This window comes from Cyphomyrmex costatus, unplaced genomic scaffold (assembly GCF_001594065.2).
Source record: "Cyphomyrmex costatus isolate MS0001 unplaced genomic scaffold, Ccosl1.0 scaffold154, whole genome shotgun sequence".
Classification (NCBI taxonomy): Eukaryota; Metazoa; Arthropoda; class Insecta; order Hymenoptera; family Formicidae; genus Cyphomyrmex; species Cyphomyrmex costatus.
The window spans coordinates 318024-340801 of record NW_017275544.1 but is presented as its reverse complement, the minus strand read 5'-3'; the positions used below and the strand labels follow the sequence as shown (position 1 = coordinate 340801).

The 22778-nt window shown below is 33.9% G+C and overlaps 2 protein-coding genes and 5 non-coding genes across 7 annotated transcripts in view; 3 read left to right on the top strand and 4 right to left on the bottom strand.

Moving 5' to 3' along the window:
- Window positions 1–22778, bottom strand: part of Mgat2 (alpha-1,6-mannosyl-glycoprotein 2-beta-N-acetylglucosaminyltransferase) — a 63327-nt gene that overhangs the window by 33116 nt on the left and 7433 nt on the right. The gene's annotated exons all lie outside the window — the stretch shown is intronic.
- Window positions 14797–22619, top strand: Vmat (Vesicular monoamine transporter). The gene is made up of 11 exons (XM_018552135.1): window positions 14797–14911; window positions 16935–17147; window positions 17387–17543; window positions 17672–17814; window positions 18567–18749; window positions 19133–19234; window positions 20277–20451; window positions 20658–20709; window positions 21141–21324; window positions 22276–22409; window positions 22492–22619. Exons 1-11 carry the CDS (start codon window positions 14797–14799, stop codon window positions 22558–22560), a joined length of 1527 nt encoding a protein of 508 aa, XP_018407637.1. The 3' UTR covers window positions 22561–22619.
- TRNAA-CGC (transfer RNA alanine (anticodon CGC)) lies at window positions 16311–16382 on the bottom strand. The gene has a single exon. It is a non-coding gene; the product is annotated as a tRNA-Ala (tRNA).
- Window positions 17943–18013, top strand: TRNAG-GCC (transfer RNA glycine (anticodon GCC)). The gene has a single exon. It is a non-coding gene; the product is annotated as a tRNA-Gly (tRNA).
- Window positions 18417–18487, bottom strand: TRNAG-GCC (transfer RNA glycine (anticodon GCC)). Its single transcript has one exon. It is a non-coding gene; the product is annotated as a tRNA-Gly (tRNA).
- Window positions 20526–20598, top strand: TRNAK-UUU (transfer RNA lysine (anticodon UUU)). The gene has a single exon. It is a non-coding gene; the product is annotated as a tRNA-Lys (tRNA).
- On the bottom strand, window positions 22019–22089 carry TRNAG-GCC (transfer RNA glycine (anticodon GCC)). The gene has a single exon. It is a non-coding gene; the product is annotated as a tRNA-Gly (tRNA).

Here is a 22778-nt window from a genome sequence, read left to right as displayed (position 1 = left end):
TTCAACGCAATCATGCTTTTTACGTGAGAATACTATCTCGAGGAGTACAACGACGATGTTCCTTGCGAGACACAGCATACATTAGGTTGAATCTTTACATTTCTCCTTACATTCGATTTCATCTCTTCTCCACGCGACGTTTGACATGAGACTCGACGAATCTATATGTTTGCTGCAACGCAAAATGGCGAATCGAATTCGAGATGCAGATAGAAGCTGGTTTCCTCAAAATGGACGGAACCTTCGAACGCGGATGAAACCACCCTACAGCCGCTGCCTCGTCTCGAAGATTAAATTCGCGACAAGACTGCGACGATCTTCGTGGTGAAGACGTCGAGCGAGAGACCGGGTCCGGGTCGTAACTTGCGACGTCCTCGTGCATTTGCAGGTAGTGTCGACTCATTGAATTCTATTCATCGAGTACCCGAGTTGCGCATCATTCAATTACGCGTTTTCTCTCAATCCCGCTCCCCATATACTAAGGAGGAGGCGAGACTTTCGCAAAACCTCTCCACTTCCGTACAATGCATTATTTGGCACCTATTGTGCTCGATCACGCTCACGCATTTGCTGTGCCACTTGTCGAAGATTATGAATAATTTGATGCTTCATAAATATATAATATTATGTATAATAATTTAAAAGATATCGGAAGGTGTTAGAAAATATACGAAATTAATGTTCTAATCTCTGAAGTTCAAAGATATAAAAACAATTAAATTCTCGTTTACTTTTGTAAGCATGTTCGCTGAAGATTTTGTACCTAACAGTCACGCTGATATTGAAAAATTAGTAGAGTGTTGATATAATCTCTTGTTCTGTCATATAGGTGTCATAGGATAGCCGATTGTAAGATTCAATCACAAGATTTATTCAAGCCGACGAAAAAAACGTGAATTACAACCTGATTATTTTTTCACACATATTATCTACAAATTAACGCTGTAAAATAATGTGACTTACAAGTAAGGAACATATAGTCGTTTACTCCTCGTTATCGTCCATCCTTCGTGAAATTGCATGGATCTTTGTGAAAATGATTAACTAAAATAAACCCCAAATCAAGTTGGTTATCAAGATTATCAAGTCAATAAACCTCAAGAAATAAATTTCTAGAGAGATTCAATTGTTTCTCATTTACAAATATTAATCTTTTTTTGGTATTCTAAATTATATAATGTACTTTATAATAAATGTACGTTTCGACACTTCCACAGAATCCACAGAAATATTTAAAAGAATATCACTTGCGATTCTGTGTATGCCTAATAATATTGTAAAAAATATTTATATATATGCGCGATATGATGATAATTTTAATTATCCTCAATTTAAACACGCTACAAAATTATTAACTGTAGCTTATTAACTGTAAGATTATTATTGAGATAGTTAGCGAAGATCGTTGACGAAGTTGACCCTAGGCAATATTAATTCAATCTACTTGGATGCTCTCGTTATTTCGATGATAATCTCCCATCTCCAGATTCTCTTACTTCGTTAATCACCCACCATCCATCCTTATGCAAAATTTTACGGCTAAAACCGATTAGCGATGACTCCTTTAGCAACAAGTTGCACCTCGTGTGTTTTCCTCAGGAGTTTCCTAAAATCAACAAGTGAATTCACTTCCTGCCTGGAATTTCTATATTGCTTTCGCGTTCGACTCCACAGGTGGCAAACTGGCAACGAGAACGACTTTCCAGAAAGTCCATCGCGCGAAGGGGGTTGGCTCGTTTATTTGCCTCTCTTAATAAACGTAACACTCACGCGCAGCGGAAAAATTTCCATCTCGCGTTTCTTCTTAATTGACCAATGCCAGAACTTCGACCCGCGAATGTTGAAAATAGACGGCGATGACGCGAGAATATATCGGCACTATCTTTGTTTCTGGAATGCGATAAGAGCCGTTTTAATAAAGAGCCGAAGGGGCGTTGACGACTCATATAGAGAATTCTTCGCGATCCTTGCATTCCTTTGTAGCCTCGAAGTAAATTCCGCACGGATCGCTCCATTCCCAGGCGGCTAAAGTCGGAGAATCTTGATTACGTTCGTGTGTTATGCGTTAAAACGAAAATTATAAAATGATTTATCCCTTATTCCTTTTCACAATTTCCCCAAAAAATCTGCATTATATTCGATAATGTCAAAAATTCAAGAGAACGTGGAAATGTATACATATAGATATTTCGCAAAATTGCGAGACAATTCTCAGTTTCAATAAATCTCAATTTATTGTACTCAGCAAAGCTAAATTATAAAAGAAGTAGCTTATTTCATTTATTATTAATTATTTTATTTGATTATCACATAGAATCATAAATTATATTGACGATAAAGAATACCTGTATGAACATGGAATAAGAAAAAAAAATGAATAGTTACAGATAGATACTGTCGATTCCGTTAAAGATTGACAGATTTGAGAAGGGGTGGATCACGAGAGAATGGATGATACAGAGACAATATGGGGGCGTCAACAATCGCCTCGGTGGAGGGAGACGAATGACCAGAGTAATATCGAAATAGGCCACGCGAAAGAGAAACTCATCGGCTATAAGGTGGGGAGGAATGAGAGAAGGAGAAATAACGAACGGAAATGAGAGGACGTGCAAATAAATTTAGTTATTGTTTTGAAAATGGATAAAAAGAGAGGAAAGAGGAGATAACGAAAAGAAATTAGCATGCGTATAAGAGTGTATGCGTGTGTCAATGTTTTGTTTGCGCATGTGTGTGCAATGAAGAGAGAGAAATGTATAGTCAAAAGGCAAGGGGTGGAAGCAGGGCAGAAAGAGAAAGAGAGGGAGGACGAGAGGACGCAAAGTGCGAAGGGGTGGAAAACGGGGAACCCAGTGACCATGCGCTCTGCCGGCGGCTGGGGGCTTCTGGATCTTTTCGAGGATCAAGAAGAGGACGCCGAAGAAGCACAGGAGACGCAGACGGTGGTGGGCAGAGAGAGCGACGGCTCCAGGCCGGCACGAGCGAGGTGAGATGCGCCCTTATCGCCCTTATCGCTCTCAATCGTCCGTGCAGTATCTGTCGGAGTGCCCCGACACTCCTCGCCAGCCGGGTCGCGGCCTCGACGGCTAGCAACGATAGCGGCGATACAGGATCGGAGAACGCTCGCTCCGGCCGAACCGACCGATCTCAGTGAGTATCCCCTTTAGAAATGTAATTTTAAATGAATAAACTTGGACCGTGTGTACGAGAAACTATTACATACGATTAATAAATCCGTTAATTACTCAAGTAATCCGTATGTCAATAAGGAGAAATGCAATGGTAATGGGCAGTTGGATAAATTAGTGACTTTTTAAAAGGAGACTGTATTAAAAAATAAGTCGAATTTTGGTAAAAAAAAAAAAAAAAGATGAAAAAATCACTGACTTATCAAACTGCTCACGTATATAATTTCATTCATCTGTTTATAGATAATGTCAAATTTATAACTATTAAATCCATATCAAATTATATTTAATTATTTCTATAGATTAGTATTATATATTTATATATAAATGAACAATCTATATATATATATTGTTTATTTGACTACAACAATAAAATTAAACAATTAAATTCGAGAAAATGTACTAATTTGACTCAAATTTAGCTTATTAGTTACTCAATGTATACATTATAAATATGGACGATGTTTATTTTAAAACTAATCACAGAAATAGATAAATTAATTACATTTTATTATACACGGAAATTAAAAATGACGAAATATCATCCAACTCAAGAGATTGGGTTATTATTGCTCCTTTGATATCTAACAGTGTATATCTATTTCCTTCTCGCGAAAATGAACCACCTAAACGCAACACCACGTTAGACATAATCGTAAGAAATACTATGGCTATTTTACGGTCCGTGCCGCGATTTATTGGATGAAATATCCGTACGCTCGATTCATATGGCCGTCGGCGCTTTATCACCTATAAACGTGCTAGGAAGCGCGAAAGAGTTACTGTATCCTTCGCCTTAAACGTCATGGGTATAGGAAGATCTTTCCAAAGAATAAACTACAACACTTTTAAAACAACTTTTGCTTTGTAGTGCTAGACATATTTGAAGAAGGTAATTTTATTTCGCCAAGGATAAATTTGTATTTATATTACCTCATTTATTACATAACGGTTCAATTATTTAGTAATAGTAGAAAGCGGGGATTTAATTGGCTACATAAACGAGTTATCACCCTGTTAAATGTTTCATTAATAATTCATATTGCGGAATTATACGCGTTTAAGTAATGTGATCGATAAGCGTTGTACTTTGCTGAATTATATTAATTAATATAAATTATTAATTGTAATTAATAAATGTATGCATATGATGACATTGTTGTTCAAAAATTGTCAGTAATATTTTAATTTAATCACGTATATACAGTCAGTGACTTTTGCCTTATAAATTAATGAAATAAACTTTGACTTTTGCCAAATATTATCCTTTCTGAAAGCGAAATATCAAAGTTAAATCTCTCCGTATAATTATATACAACCCCGAAAAATGGACTTTGGTGGCTTGGGATAAGAGACTTGTAGTGTCTATCATTAATCTTTTAAACTAACTTTTAAATTAACTAGTAGTTTTTTGAACATGGCCGGAGACACTACCGCGTCTCTTGATCCACGCAATACAGAAATCAGGAAATATTATTCGAATAAAGTGTTATTAAACAAATACATTATATTCTGTTTAATTGATATCACCATTAATTGCTTATTCAGAAATTATCGAAAACAAAGAAGGTTTGTTTTAGCCAAACTGAATGTGACATATTAAAAAAAAGTTACTCTGAAATTATAATTTTAAAAATCATATATTCGACCATCTAATGTGGCCATTTTTAATAATAGGAATATACAATCAAAATTATTTCAAATTCAAACTACGCAATACATATAAAATCGCTATATGGTTTCAAATTTTATACATTAGTGATTTATAGTCTTTTTAATTGTTCAGTCAATGTACATTGAATCATAACATACTTGCAGTCCTATCATCGTTAGAATCTTTCAATGGACCTCGCAGAATAAATTCCTTTCTTAAGAATTATGATTCATCAACCATTATATTGTTTTATTTGTAATAGTTTTGATTATATATTTATGGAGAATTGATCAACATTAAACGCATAATTTTTTAAATTAAGATTGGAGTGTAATTTTTAATAGATACACCGACACCCGGCAGTTTGGCTCGGTCAGAATAGACCCTTTTATTTTTGTTAATTTATGAATTTATATTCGTTGGAGCCTAATTCGTAACTTTTTATAATTATTTACATTCGTTGATATTTTAAATTCTCCATTTTAAAAAGGATAAGGAAACTAAAATTGATTATACCTTCCTTGTCAATGAGACAGGAGGTGTCAGTATCACACCATGGGGTCACCTATAACCACTACATCAACGTGTCCGCAGTATTATTCGCCTGCCAGATACGTTTACGGAATCTTTAGACTCGTTGACACGTCACCGAGGTGACCGGAACGCTTCTGGTATCCCTTAGCCGCATAACACCGGATTTCCTGATCGTGATCCGTGGTTCTAGAACAAACGCCCTCATTTCCACGTGTCATTCGCAGTTTCTGGCGCCGATCTTTCTCGGTATAAGTTTGCGTCAAAGCACGATCGGACCGAAAAGGTCGACGCAAAAGATGAATTACAGAAGACATGAGTTCTCGCGCGATTACAGGAAATCTAAGTCACTTCGAAAGACTGTTCTCTCTCTCTCTTTCAATTTTGTTAGAATATCTTATCAATAAAGTTTGTCTTGAAGTACGAAATTGAATATATATAGATTTTATATGACCTTCAAAAATTGTTTTACAAATTTATATTATAGATTCTGCAATTATTTAATGATTTTAGAAGAACGAAAAAAAGAACCAAGAAGTCTATGAATGGTAGAATGTAGTAAAACGAGACGAGAAGGCGATACTCCTTCGTCTCTCGTTGTCGCCCGGCTTCTGACACAGGAACAAGCTAGTGAGAGGGTTGGGACTTCAACCTCGTAAGGTTAATAGAGTGATCGGTAACAAGGTTATAAAGCAATCTGCATAACCCTGTCCAGTACTTTACCCAACCTACGGGTTTCACGTTACTGCGAGCGGTGTCGTAATTACTGTCTCTAATGCGATTACCGGATCGACAAGACCGGCAACCGAGAGACTCTGTGAGATCTTTTTCCGGTTTTTAATTGCCCCGTTTTTTTCCCCATAATTACTTCTCTCTTTCTCGCAAATCTCAGTAAAATCTTTAGCAAGATATGAGATATAAGAAAAAAAAGTTAACGTATATGTGTCTTTCGATTTTAGGGCTCCTTTTAAGAGATTAATTAAAAAAAAATAATTTAATTTTGTCTTTAATCAAATTCTATTCAACTTAAGTCCATAACAATTAGATTAAACAGGAAAAAATGAAAGAAATTAAAAATACTGTGATGTGTACATCGTTTGTTTTTTCTTTGTCAGCAATATTAGAATTTAAAGAAGATACCATAAATAAGATAGTTTTACCAGAGAAAAAGTACAAAATTTAGAAAACTATACAGAATTTAATTTCTAAGGAAATTATAATGAATATGAGAATTAATAGATGACATTTAACAAGATTATTTACACTACGCTTTTTTTAAATTAGAAATTATGCAACATTTATTGGAATATAATCATGCCTTATTCGCGACTCCTTTAAACGACAGAGATGTGTTAAGAAAGAACCGATAGGATAGCGGTAAATTCATTTACGCACGATCGAAGACGTAATTTTATTTCCAGGGCTCCGTCTCTGACCTCGTCTCGTCTGAAGTCTCGTTTCACGGCTATCCGAGTTTGATTTACATCCGATCCCTTCCTCGCATTACGATACGCGACGGTATAGAAACGTAACGTATTGCCTGGACTCGAATCGCCTCTAATTTTGCGAGCAACCAGGCGCGAGCTAAATTGAAATTTATCTATGAAGCGATACGAGATACAGTGCCGTCGTAAACGAGAGTATACAAATGCGCCTCTTTCGCATGCATCACAATTCTTTCAATCCTCAGATCTCTTCAATCTTCGACTCCCAGAGAATTGTGTTGTCACGTTAATAACTTTGAAGATATATTTTCAATTTTTAAAAATATTTATTTAAAAATATTTATTGAACACAGATATTATTTTGTAAAAAATAATTTCAGCCAGTATTACACTGTGAAGATATATTTGTTACAAAAAAGACTCAACATTGATAATTTTCAATAATTTTATGATAAAATTTACTTATATAATATGTACTAAGTTCTGATTACTTTCTATATAGTATTGTATTAAAATTTACTAAAATTTATTTATATATAAGTTCTGCACACATTTGTTTAAAATTGCTTAATATAATTAAACGTTATTAACAAAATGACGCAGGCAATAATATACATAAAATTTAAATATATAATCTTTATTTCTACGAAAAATTGCAGCTATCTGAATTTATTTATTGGATAATTACTTCAATACAATAAAATATATAGCAATGCACGATGAGTGTCTTCAGAAAAACAATAATATTATTGCAGATTAAAATAGATTAGCTAATAACTGTAAGCTCCAAATATACATTTAATCTCTTCATCAACATGCAATTACATAATAATTATACAGAATGTCCCAAAAATTTCTCCTGATTGCAAATGTTTTAAATAATTTCGAATATTTCTTAGTAAAAATTAAATAAATCTTTCATAAAACTATTTAATTTTTTACTTTTATATATAGTTTTTAGCAAGTAAAAAGACTACTAAAAAAATATCATATTAAACTACATCTTTAAAAGTCTTAAAATTAAAGTAATATTGTTATTCTGGTATGTTTAAAGTTTAATTTTACAACTGCTTAAAGGTCGAGAAAGTAATTAATATATTCTTAATAAATTTATACCAACTTTTCCGATTTATGATTTAACTTATATTTTGTAATTTATCCGAAAGAAACACTTAATTCCCTTTTTTAGAATGTGCTGTCGTCAATCTCTACTAACAGAATCTTTTATATCTTATCAACGTTTTTTCGCATCTTATGCGCCTCTAATTAACAGGTGGTGCCATTGTTACAATCCGGCGGACAGTCCGTCGGCGAAACAGCTGCCGAGATGTATACATGGAGTATCATTGTTAAAACGTGCATAACGTGCGACGTACTCTACCTAAAGTGTCGGGAAAAAGTTCAATTCACCGCGATGACGATGTAAGTAAATTATGATCTGGGATATTGATATTAGCGAGCGATACAGATATTGATATTAACGCTCATTATTAATGCACGAGTGATGGAAAAATATCCCGAACGTTACGAAATCAGCGCGAAATCGTCCCTTGTGGCTTCACGGGAATGAATCCGCGTTAATGTACTCGAGTTAACTTTGTGTATGAAGTTCGAGATATTGGGGGTATCAGAGACCACGACGATCGGACCGATAGCAACGGCGAAACTTCATAATACATAGTGATTTTATGATATACGAAGGTAACATGATTTCGCGACGAGACATAACTCGCTTATCATGCAATATCGCTCGACAAAGGGAGGAGCACCCATCGTCTTCGACATAATTGCTTCGGATTACGATAAAGTGTCAAGTGAGGCATGGCAAAGAGAGTATGTCAACGGGATTATCGCGAGTGTCACGTGCTGCGTATATAAGTGTGTTTGTAGCAGGCAAAAAATCTCTGAGGATTAAATATTAAAAATGAAATTTTATGTCGCCAATAATTTGTTGCTAATTGATATTACGAAGCCGAGAGCGATATACTGCGCAGTTTTGTAGATATCTCAAGAATTATATTTTCCAGCGTTTATGAAGCCGTCGACTGAATGCAAGAAGATTATACTTCGTGCACACATAGCCACGGACAGAACATTAAAGATACCCAAATCTCCATATAGGTTCGGTCGTTGACCTACTTGTTGAGACCCAAAGCAACAGTTTGCCCTTTAAGCTATCTGCATCCCTCTCCATTCACGTCTCCATTCTCTTCTTTTAAAGCCTCTTATCGATCGATCCTCATGAATTTTTTTACTCGTAATTAATCGGCTATTGTCTGTACTATTTTCTCTTTTCACAGAAATGTTATATTAAAAACCAAAACTGCATTATAATCTCGCTCGATAATTCTGGATATGTCACGTGCTCAAAAATCGTTCGTAAAATAATATTTTTATAGGTGATGTAAATATGTAAATTTAAAATTTTTCTCTCTTCTATATGAATGTTATTAATCAATACCTATTAAATGATAAGATCAATAAGAAATAAAGAGTTAAAGGAATATTGCAAATATAAGAAATAAAGAGTTAGAGGAATATTGCAAATAATGGCTTATTTAAAAAAAAATTGATTCCACATTTATCAAAGAATTTGTGAATAATACAGTCGAGAGGTACACCCGGTACAGCAGTAAGACACAGCAACCAGAACTAATTGGTTCTTAAAGTAGGAACTAACCCTACGTATAGGGCGTAACTTCGTCTGCGGAACAGTAAAGAGAAACTTAAAGGACTGCTTCCCTTCCATTGTTACCTATAACTCTGCCATTGTAACTATAAGGATCAACCTAACATCTATAATTAGAAGAAGATATAATAATAATTAAGAAATTGCGACGAAATGCAGAAATTTTATAAAATGACACATTAATAATCGCGAAAACGTATTAAAAAAAGTATTGTATAAACGTTTCCATCAACGATAAACGATCAATAAATATTGACCTATTTTTATTTTAGTTATTTCAAATTAGTTCTATATTTTCAAATAAATTCGCTCATAATTTATTTTAAAAGCGAAAAGAAATACAAAACGTTCTGTTGAATAATTAATTAAAAACTTAGAAAATATTATCCCAACAAACATTTAAACAAAAATTAGCACGTTGATTGATTATCGTCGTATTCAAGTGTTTTCTATTATTAGTACTGCATGAAACACGTGCGAGTGGAAAATTTTTATTGGCGCTACGCGCACGAGAATTCCACGATAGCCTCTCTGTCGGTTTCAACCATTCACGCGAAAATAAGTTCAATTTCGGAGCGTGTTACCGCGAAACGACGGGATTTTCTATTTCCTTTATTATATATGTGAAAAATTCTGGCGATCTGGCGCGCACGCGCGATTCGCACGCGGAAACGGCTACGCAGAGTGGTCACGTTTTACAATAAATCCCACGCGTTGACGGCCGACACGACTTTTCTATTAGCTCAAATGACGAAAACTTTGGTCAGTTGATCCCATGTATGCGGTGCGATAGCGTAATCTCCCGTATCGCGTACGAAACTCACACCGACGCGGGTTCCGCACGCGATCGACATAACGAGCGCGTCGATGAGTCGGCAGATCCCAGCAACCACTTCATCAAGCCGCTACCGAGAAGTTGCTGTCAATCGCAAAACGATCACCCCGTCATACCCTTTCAACGACTCGTATCGCTTGTCAACCACCTCTTCAGAATCCCGGCACCTATACTGTCGAGCTTTGCGTATATAAGCGCTTCATCCAAAATTCGCATCTCCCACTTGTAATTATGTATACACAATTACATCGCTTATCACGAATACTTTGTGTCATTGAAAAAGAAGGTAGTAGAGATAGATTCATACCATTGTGTGTGTATTAAATCCGTAAAATTAAACGCGCCAAACTAACTTTGAAACACACTATACTTTCTGCGAAAATTGAATTATTTCTATCAATTGATTTATTCTTGTCGATTGAATTTCGATTTATAATTGTTTAGACACGCTTTCCTCTTGTGTGAACAAAATAAAAAAAGTTCTCATTCAATCATAAGTAAACATTTGATAGAAGAAGCGACGCTATACAGTTTGTTGGAAGAAGAGATTGAAAGGGCTTTTTATATACCCTAACCATCGTGTTTTAAAAGAGTAAGCACACATCCATCGCGCGACTCGCAGCGGGAACAAGACGGGCGACAAATCGGCGGAAAAAAAAAGGGATCTCCGTAGGACTGGAAGGCACACGATGTTAGATTGATCGGGGGATGTTTCCAATGGGAATAGCCAGCGAGTTATGGAGACACGGGAACGTTCAACATCCCATCGTGCGCTAGTACGAAAGCTCAGTACAAACAGAAGCGCGTCTTGCGGTCATTCTTTGTCGTAATTACCAAGAAGATAAGAGAACGCAGGAGAGGGTGAAGGTGGAGGATAGAGAAGAAAGGGGTCCGGAAAGGAGAAGGGGGGGAGGGAAGGGGATCAGAAGGGAGTCAGTCATGGCGGAAGGTAGCGGAGCTTATAAGTGGCACGAGTGGGAAGCGGTCCTTTCCCGAGAATAATGCGCGCGGACCCCAGGGAGTTGGCTTTCAGGAAAATGCTGATTGCTTCCCCGGCTCTCACGCTCCTTTTCCCTTCACGGCAATTCTCCATCCGCCTATCCCTCTCCCCCTTTCTACGCTATCAATCTTCGACTTCGTCAGTGGTGGAGACGTATAACCCGCCCTTTGCGTATGCGTGCGTGCGTACGTGCGTGCGTCCCCATGGCTTCTTCTGCCTCTTCGACCCTTAAACAACTCTTATCTCGCGATGCCTAACAGCTTCGTACTCTTTCCATCTCCATGGGTCTCCGTAAAAATCGGCTACAGAGATGCACGCTATCATCGGTCTTATTATTTGATAATTCTTTTTATTATGAATGAGAAAAAGAAAGATACGATTATCCGTAGGCAAGAAAACGGCAGATCGAAAGAATTCTCTCGTTTGAATCACACTTAAGTTAAATGAAAGGTGAGAAAAGTGTCAGATAGAAGTATAATGCATCAATCGCGTTTTGATTCGTTTTACAGTGAAATTCTTTCTTACGCGACGCTTCTTAGTAAAAAATAGGATAAAGTATTGTGACAGCGCTGAATGTCGCAATAGCCTTTGATGCCTGCCTTTTCAAAGAGCGAGCATGAAAATTAGGTGGACTAAAAGCGTGGGGTAACCGAGTTATGACGAATAAAAGAGAAGCGGGCTTCACGCGCGCGGAACGTGGGTCGGGGGCAGGACGACGCAGGTACTATTAAAAGCCTGTAATTAATGCGGTTAATTGTATTGCGCTGTATTGCGCTAAACGAACATCGAGTCGATAGCGAGTTTCAACGAGACGAAACGGAAGCGGGCGCTTTCTAAAAAAAAACTTCGACAATTAAGACTGCTGTACTTTTGATACAATCCTTAAACGTTACTAAAGGAAAAAGTTGGCGTTAGAAGAAATCGCGACGAAAACAAAGACCTTTAAAAAAAACTTATATATCTTTGTAACATTTAAATAATATTTCATTTGTTTAAAAGCAAGTAAAAATATTATCTTTATATTATTCTATCTCTCTTTCTCTCTCTCTCCTTCTTTCTCCTTCGTGCATAAAACTTTTTATAAAATCTATCTCCTTCAAAATGTCATTGATTTTAACGCTCAACTGAGCCTCTCTAAACGAAAAGAAATCTTCTGGAAATATTATATGTATAGCTTATTTTTTACGTTACTAAACTTTCATTTAACTTTGAGATTAACGTCGCATATATACATTCTTACGAATACTTAATTTGATACAAATCTGACGCGAGCTAATATTTACTCGGTGATATTGAATTTGTAGCATCATTTTTTCTTCTTACTTAAGAATAATATTCTCTTGCTTTTCTACGTCTTCAAAATTTTTTGTACAGGAATAGAATGATAAATCAGCCTTTTATTTGTGTTACACACACACACACTTCCTTCTTTTGTTAATTAATAAAAATTAATTTATAACAATGTAAATTTTTAGTCTTATAAATTAAAACCTAAATTGTTAATAATCACTTTTGTACTATATAAATATATTAAAATAAATTTGATACGCCGGTTTAAAAAAAAAAGCGTATAATTAAATTTAATATATAGTGATTTATTTAGCGAGTAAATAAAAATTAAGCAGAACGTAATAAATAACAAATAATAAACGAATATCATTTTTATGCGCAAAATCTTTAAAAAGATAAAATTCATCGCAAGCATTCCAAAACTAATCCCGAAGGTAAGTGGAAGAGCAATACGATTTGTCCAAATCGAAAAGAAATTGCGACGGAGTAAATCGCAAATTTTGACCACTTTCCACAATTGACAGTTTTCAGCGAAGACAATTTTATCTTCTGTTAAAGTAGATGCGCCTTTTCCGGCATTCAGACTATTTCCGTCCCCATTCAAGACTTCTTCCAGTGGAAACGACTCGCGCGATTTTGTTCTTTAATATTGCTTATAATTTGAACATAAAGCATCAAAAAGGATATTTCGCACCAATAATCATAAACCCATCTAACAAGATCATATCTATGTAAGATTATATCTATTGTAAGATTATATCTATAACGTAACGTGTTATCTAACTGCTTTGTAAAGTATACTCGAGTTAGGGCTGTTAATTTATTAATTTATCAGTATGTTATTTTTAGAAAAAAATAATGTTTCACAAATGCAATTTTAGTAATAAACAACCGCTCTCTAAACCGACTAGTATTTAATTATCAAATATCTCAACTTTTCGGAAAAATGTCATTCGATACTTTAGTGTTTACATTTAGTGTCCAATGTGTCTTTTTTCGAAACTACACGAGGAAGTCATCAAATGTAGCAGGTTTAACAATTAAGTAATTGATTGAAAAGTGTTCAAAGGCGAATAAAGCGTCAACGCAATACAGAACTCGATTGTTTAGCTTCGTGAAAGAACCGTTCCGTCGGGATTGATTGATTTCTCGTAATTTTTATTTATCCACTTCTCTATAAAAACAGATACATATAGTAATGTCCACGTTAATGTTCTCAAAACATATTTTATGTGAATTACATGACCAAAATTCATAGACATGATATCCACGTGAATATATTGTGATTTTATTGCCAAATTGGAATAAATTTTCCTCAAAATTTCAACGTAAATTCTATGTAGATGCTCCATATAAATTTTAATACATATAATCCACACAGAGATAGAATGACCCAACTAAGGCTGCGGTCGAGTTGCCACTACGAATGCTTTGAAGAGTTATACAAACTGACCAATCAAGAAACGCTTTAAAGCATTCGTAGTGACAACTCGACCGCAGCCCTAAAGCCGCTCACTCGTGAGCAATACGCAGTATCGCTAGGTGAACGCGAGCGGCGAAATTCTATGTATAATATTCTCGTAAATATATAAAAGATATACAAGATAAAATAGGAAGCGTAGTAATGAAAATAGTATAAAATTGTTCACCCATTTTGATGAAATGATTTCTTAAAGAAGACTCGTCAAAATTAGGCTTCAAAATAAAAGTGAGATATATTTTGACAGTACAATTTTATTTACTTTTGTATGATAATGAATTCAAGGATCTGTGTGTAATATTCTTGGAAGTTATATGTGTCAAAAAATACATTAATTATTATATAACTGCGCGCTGAATATAGTTTCTTATACATATCTACGTAAATATTATACAACTCTTGGAAGAAAATCAATCGGAAATATAATCGATTTAGTTTCCACGTGACTCTTACTACTGTTATTAAATGAAATCCACTCAACTGTCACGTGAGTTTCATTTGATAATAAAAGGAACATTCCTTGTATCTATTGTTTGAGCCCTATATAATTGGTAAGAACACAGCGCGACGAAAACCACGCGATATTCAACGCAACGAAATTTTATTAATTTAAGCATTTTTCACATCTCTCGCTGTTTGTTTTGCCGATGTTGTAGAACATCAGAGGAAGGATAAAATTTGAGAATGGGAGGTGGAGACTGGAGCGGTTGGTTACAACGATGTCGGCAATCTCGGAGGCTCGTTCTCGTTATCGTCGCCATCGCATTGCTGCTGGATAACATGTTGCTGACGACCGTAGGTGAGTAATGTCAGAGCCTATTAATATTTCTATCATTATGTCATATATGGCGTACGACATTAATTAAATCCGATCTCTCATGTCAGTACGGTTTTAACACGTTATTGATTGCTGTTTAATTAGCCACGAAAATTTTTGATCTCTCTCTTTGTGCAATATTTATATTATTTATATTATTCTGGTAATTTTATCGTCAAACTCTTGTTAATTTATTTTAACGTATTATTGAAAATTTAAGCTGATCTCGTTCTTTCTGGTAATCTCCTTTTTCAGATTTTAGAGTTGCCTCTTTAAAACATAACTTTAAGTTCTAGTAGGTCATGTATTCAGAATCATTAACTTCATTACCTTTTCTTTAACCATGGTCTCTTATTGTGGTTCATTATAAGATTAACAGACTTAAAAAAGAAAAATAGAGATTAAATCATATAATAATATACTACTCCAATCTAACTGCACAGCATATAAAAAAAAGAAAGAAATTCTTGAAGATATTACGATTAATATTGTAAATTATTAAAGTAAATGTATAAAAGGGTGTAATTAATTGTAGAAGAATTTTTATTGATTATTGTTATTATATTTATTATATGTATGCTCAACTTCTTCAGAGACATTAGGATATGTATGTTTCGATCTTTTAATTTTAAATTGTTGAAACAAAGAGACGAACAAACAATATTCATCATAGTATTTTTAATTTCTTTCATAGTATGTTTTAATTCTTTTGCTCTCTGTTTAATTCATATTAATTTAAATTAAGTTTAATTAAATAAAAATTTAAATCACTTTTGTCCATATAAATATAACTTTAAAAATTCGTTCCTAAAGAGAGATGAATTTATATTATTGCGCGGTACATTATACAGTTTTTCTAATTTTTAATACCTTTATCACCACTTCTTGCTCAAATTCTGTCGACGCTCTTCTCGGTTCGTAAACTTATGTTTAATTCAAAAAAACGTTCGTTTATCGCACTGGACCGGAATGTCGAAAGAACGTATGGACCTTTGTGTATCACACCGCCAATCCGGATAAGTGGTCATGCATTTATGTAGTGTGATCGTCTCGTAACAAATATACGACCTGCAAACGTCGTCACGGTTGTCGAACAAATCGTGAAATCCACTTTCAATTGTTATAAAAAATTGTTCTCAATTAATTATGTGTCTGTATGTATTGTATATTGTAACTTCAATACAAATAAAATAAAGTTTATATTTATATACAATATTTTTGAATTGTTTGATATATTCATCTTTATAAATCTTAGTTAATTCAATTATAAATAAATTTTCAGTATTTTTAAAATAATTAAAATTTTATGTCGCACAATAATAAATTCTGAAAAACCACTTGAGATGTAAATAAACAAAAAAAAAAGAAAAAAAAGAAAGCTTGGAGGTGCTGGGATTTGAACCCAGGACTTTCAGCATGCGAAGCAGACACTCTACCACTGAGTTACACCCCCGATTGCTAACAAGATCCTTCAATGTGCTTTAGAGGACAGACCGCTTTGCTTTCTATGTTTCTTTCTTTATAAATTTGATATCGCACAAGATAGAGAGAACGTATGTTTTTATTTATAGTTTAATTTTAATTAACTTCTAATTGTTGCATCTGGATTATATATATATGTATAATTTTAGTAAAGATACACTTACTATATATGTATGTATGTAAATATTATTTTAAATATATCTTAATTGATTGATTTTCTTATCAATATTCGCTATTTTTTATTTTGCATAAATAATATTTTAAAAGTATTACATAATTAATAAAGTATATAAAAGGACTCTCTAATATTCAAATTAAAAATAAAAAAACTAAACAGGTAAGAGTCAAACGCAGTAATTGGAGCACAAATTAATTATTTATTGTTTACTTTTTTAAATTAGTTTAGAATTTAAACAGCTTCATTCCGAGTATCATATATCAGTGAGCAAATTAAAAAATAAACAAATTACATAATAAGTGCAATCGAAAATATTACCCTATATGTGTGTGTGAATTTTTGCAGTTCCAATAATACCGGAATTTCTTTACGATATCAAACATCCTAATGCAACATTAAGTGATCATCTGGAAGGAGGCGCATCTCATCAAACTACGGTCGTCACCACCACATCGCCAATAGCAACAACAACGACAAAATGTACTTGTGCTCCAAACGTATCGGCGGCATCCCCATTGGAATTCTTACATGTTACAACCCCTTCTATAAATCTATCGGGTAAAGCGCGCTTTATCGCATCATTTCTTATTGCAAACGATAAATAATAAAATATTCGGATAATACAATTGTTGATTTATACTATTCGTAGTATTAAAGATAAAAAAGTTATAGTATTAGATAAAATCCTATCTTTAGAAAACGGAGAGAACACTTTTAGAGACGAAAGAGAGAAGGAGGCAAAGATTTTCCTATTCAGTTACAAAATCTTTCGACACCCTCGAATTTTTTTATTTTAGAAATTACTGCAGCCAATCTCACATCGTCGGAGACGAAGGAAAAGGAACAGAGACATCGGGAATTGTTGGAAGAGACCGTAGCAGTAGGAATGATGTTCGCTTCCAAGGCTTTCGTCCAATTGCTGGCTAACCCCATAGTTGGGCCATTGACCCACAAGTAAGCCCCTCAAAATTCGTGTGACAATCTTCTATTCGGAATATATTAGATTGATGTTTTCATCAATCAAGAAATGTTACACTTAATAATATTTATGTTCAACTTTTAAATGTATTGTTCGTTTTTAGGATCGGATACAGCATACCTATGTTTACCGGATTCATTATTATGTTCCTATCCACGCTGATTTTTGCTTTCGGTCGAAGCTACGGTATACTTTTTCTAGCACGAGCTCTTCAGGGTATCGGTTCATCATGTTCTAGCGTTTCCGGTAAAAGCTCGTCTGTATTAATTCATACTAATTTGGTGCTCATAATTGGCAACCTTGTTATATGTATAATACTCGTACTATATACAATTTTCATGCTCGTCAAGTCTATTTCTCATAATTCTACACAAGCATCGGTGGTTCAGTGGTAGAATGCTCGCCTGCCACGCGGGCGGCCCGGGTTCGATTCCCGGCCGATGCAAAATTATTTTGCTTTGGCATTCCTTTAAAAGAATTCCACGAAGGTTTTTAAATTTTTATATTTTTTTAGATCGGGTATTATAAAAATAAAAAATAAACGATATATGAACAGAATGATTTTGCTGAAGCATCTAAATAAAAACTTAGTTAACAATAAGTATACACACATTTAAAAATAATTTTATTAAACTATCAAAATAATTATGCAGAGCGTTCGGACTTAATGAGCAATGCCGTAAAAAGTTTTTGATAGTCCAACGAAATTATTTTCAAATCTGTATCTAGCAAAATTTTTAAATAACAATTCTTTAGCGGAATCTTCCTTGTATTTGCTAAAGATAGAGACTGTAAGAATAGCATGTTTAAAATTACGTGAACAATTAACAAAATAAATTCAAAAAGATTGCATCGGCCGGGAATCGAACCCGGGCCGCCCGCGTGGCAGGCGAGCATTCTACCACTGAACCACCGATGCTGTTGCGACTCGAAGTCTCTTTCTCCAAAGACGTAGTACACGGTTATAATTATTCATCGTACATACAATTCTCTATTAGGTATGGGTATGTTAGCGGAGAGATATCAAGATGACAAAGAACGTGGTAACGCGATGGGTATCGCACTGGGCGGATTGGCCCTTGGCGTTCTTATCGGCCCTCCATTCGGCGGAGTAATGTACGAATTTGTAGGAAAATCCGCTCCGTTTTTAGTCCTTTCCGCGTTAGCCCTTGGCGATGGATGTGAGTATAAATACAAATAAAAAAACACTTATCACACACATAACTGATAAGTTATGTCGAATTTAAATTTTGCAATTTAAATGTAAATGTACACACCAAAGAAGAAGATTTTGGTTGCATTAATCAGAATTTTAATAAATCTATTTAATATAATTCAAGTTGAGATAATCAAAATTCTGACTGATTATGATCAGAATCTTTTAGTTTGTTCAACCAGAAATTTTCCTCAACAGTTTAGAAATATTTTCTGATATACGCGTGATATTTTAAACGTAATATTTCTTATATTAAATCGTTTATATATTGTCACTTTAAAAATGAAGACTTCTCCTAATTCAGCGTTCATATTTCATAATAATTAATAATGCTTCGGAACATTCAAGTATTACAGCTTTTGATGCTCCAACCATCGGTTGTGTATACGGAAGCAGAACCACCGTCGTTAAAGTCCCTTATCACCGATCCCTATATCGTTTTAGCAGCTGGTGAGAGAAATATAAAACAATAAAATCTATTAACAAGTAATAAAGGACTCTTAACTTTTAAAAACAATAATAGGTTAAAAAAGGCACGTAAGAATCGGTTAAGATTTAAAATATATAAGAAGGTCAATGTGCATAAAATATATTAATAAATACGTTAAATACAGAACAATAATAAGCGCGAAAACTTTATGCATTGACTTTCTTATATATTTTAAATCTTAACCGATTCTTACGTGCCTTTTCTCTAATCTATTATCGTTTTTAATCAAATCAATACTGAGAGAAAAGTTATTAATTTGACTAAATACGTTTAATTTATAGTAATTATTTAATTACACTATTTATATATTTAGATTAACTCACATATGTGAGTCTTTCTCATGTCAACAAAATCTTGTAATTTAAAATATGTTATTCGTTTGAATTAATAAATATTTGCTTAACAGCCCGCGACCGTTGCATTTAAATGTGTGAATAAACTGTTTTTTTTAAATCAACAATTTTTTTTCTCAGTGTAGTTAAATATAAAATATGATTTTAATTACGACTGGGTATGTATTTGAAATACTTTTATTTGAAAAACGATATTTGTAAGACAATTGTATCTTATATTTTGTATTTCTTCTGAGCAGGGCATATAAAAATGTTTTCTATTTTATATTTCATAGGAGTATATAAAAGTATTCTGTGTTTTGTATCTCACTATTAATAATGAAAGATATTTTGTATTTTATATTTCAAATATTATACAATTAATCTCATTATTTCAATTACGAAATACATGAAACTTTCTATAAATTTTAAACACAAAATACGTGTACTTAGAAAAAAGATCCTAATTTCAAAAAAATTACTTCTTTGGATCAATCAAAATTACTTTGAAATTAAGATATTTTTTATCAGTGTAATACTTTCATGTGCATCGCTGAAATACAAAATGTAAAATATACTTTTATTCCAAAAAGTGTTTTAAATAAATAAAATATTTTAAATACATGGCTCAGTTCTGATTTCAATAGATTTAAGACTATCGATGTTCCAGGCGCGATAACGTTCGCAAATATGGGCATCGCTATGCTGGAACCGAGCCTACCTATCTGGATGATGGATACGATGGGTGCAAGTCGCTGGAAACAAGGGGCCACGTTTTTACCTGCGAGCATCAGTTACCTGATCGGAACAAATCTTTTCGGACCGCTCGGACACAAAATGGGCAGGTCAGTCGAGTACCCTCGTTCAAACTCGAAAGTATCTTAATAATGATGAAATTGGCAAACTCGAACTATATATCGCCCGGATAGCTCAGTCGGTAGAGCATCAGACTTTTAATCTGAGGGTCCAGGGTTCAAGTCCCTGTTCGGGCGACGATATCTTTTTTGTAAAACGGTCCGACAGTTCTTATCGCGATATGTATTTGTTACAGATGGCTAGCTTCCTTGATTGGACTCGTCGTTATCGGTATCTGCTTGATGTGCGTAAGTATGCATATACATTTTTTATTTTTATCACCGAGAGTGCAATTTCTCGATAACTTGCTTGAAATTACATATGAATCGCAATACAATACACTTATAATTCCTATTTCCCCATTGTCTTTAATCTCGGTTCAATTTAATCTTTATCTCTTTCTAGTTCTGAGAATTAAAATAAAAGATGAAGAACAAGTTAAATCGGGATAAAAGTTAAACTGTATTAGTTTCTAAATTCTCTTTCTAGTTCTGAGAATTAAAATAAAAGATGAAGAACAAGTTAAATCGGGATAAAAGTTAATCTGTATTAGTAGAAACGAGCATATGCCGTTTAAATTGGAAATAGTTAGAGTCTCCATTTTAAGTAACCGCGGTTAATTGGAACGTAATCTTGATTAAAGCTACTTAATCTTATTTCTTTTTAATCTATTTCGTAGATTCCGCTAGCAAAAAGTATCGATCACTTGATCGTGCCGAACGCGGGGCTGGGATTCGCGATCGGCATGGTGGACAGTTCGATGATGCCCGAATTGGGATATCTGGTTGATATAAGGCACACCGCTGTTTACGGGAGCGTTTACGCCATCGGTGACGTAGCTTTCTGTCTCGGTTTTGCAATAGGTATGTGAATTGGCTTTTGCATATATGTCTCTTTCACATTTTACTTTCCTTTACTCGACAACTGCACGCTAATAAAACCGTCTGACAAATTCAGATAAAACATTTTCTAAGCACTAACGCAAAGTATTGAACATGTCCCGCGTAAAATTGTTGTAAGATTTAAGTATCTAGTATTTTTCCCCCTTTCTCTTTTTTTCATTTAGAATAAAATCGAATTGGTAATTACGATCATACTTTATGTTTAATTTGCAAGCAATGTACTATATATTAACTTCCTCAGAAATTTCAATACATATGTATTCTATAACACATATTATAGTTAATTTCTCTTCAATCTAATATTATTGACAAAAGAAAAATAACAGTTGCAGTACTTGTAATTTTTATTACTTTTTTTCCTATTTAAATGCTATAAATTAAAAATAACTAATATATAACTAAACAAAAAATTAAATTACTCTTCAAATTAATAATACAATACTAAAAAATTAATCCCTAAAGAGATACAATCAAGATGTTGAACACATTCTGTTTCAACACGAATGTTATAAAAATGTGTGTAGAAATTGTATTCAGAATTCAAAATAGAATGTTGAATTTTAAATGGAAATTTCTCCTGAGGTCTGGTGTAAATTATAAATTATCTAAAATAAATTTTGAAGATTGAAAGAGTAAAAATAAAAAAAAATAAGTTTGCATCGGCCGGGAATCGAACCCGGGCCGCCCGCGTGGCAGGCGAGCATTCTACCACTGAACCACCGATGCTTCTGAAAGACTCTATCATTCTATTAGATTAAGAACACCATTAGCGTTGTTTAGAAAATGTGTCAATGATAATATAGAAGGTATATATGTATATATAGCATATAATTGTAAAATATAACTAACGATCGAGACATAAACAAAAGAATTTTTTTTAATTAAACAATAAAACATTTCTTACTTTGATAGGTCCAGCATTAAGCGGAACTTTGGTCAACAGTATCGGTTTCGAGTGGATGCTTTTCGGCATAGCTATATTAAATTTCATTTACGCCCCTCTCATGTATTTCCTAAGGGCGCCGCCAACCAAGGAAGAGAAAAAGGTAAAATTATATTAGACGTCTCTTTCTAAATTTTTCTATTAAATTTTAAAGAACCTCTCGCTAATTCTGATCCCAATTACAGTCGTTAATAATTGGCGAAAAATCATCTGTGCGTTATGTCACCTACCAGAATGAGGAAGAGGACCAGTAAAATAATAATTCTAAGTATTCTCGGTATAATCCATTATTTCACTTAGAATGCATGTTCTCTTTCTCTTTATTTTCTCAACATATACAAAAAATAGAAGTTGTCTTTATGTTACGTTGATTTTTAATTTCTCTGCAATAATTTTCATCAATTGAAAGACAATAACATGTTATTCCTCCTAATTTTCGCGTTTTCTAATTGACTGCTATCGAAAAATATTC

Bases quoted from the DNA above. Each gene is read 5' to 3' on its own strand.
- Vmat (XM_018552135.1), top strand. From the start codon at position 14,797: ATGGGAGGTGGAGACTGGAGCGGTTGGTTACAACGATGTCGGCAATCT. The intron at 19,235-20,276 runs GTGAGAGAAATA...TCGATGTTCCAG, and splicing joins CTATATCGTTTTAGCAGCTG to GCGCGATAACGTTCGCAAAT. The intron at 20,452-20,657 runs GTCAGTCGAGTA...TATTTGTTACAG, and splicing joins CTCGGACACAAAATGGGCAG to ATGGCTAGCTTCCTTGATTG.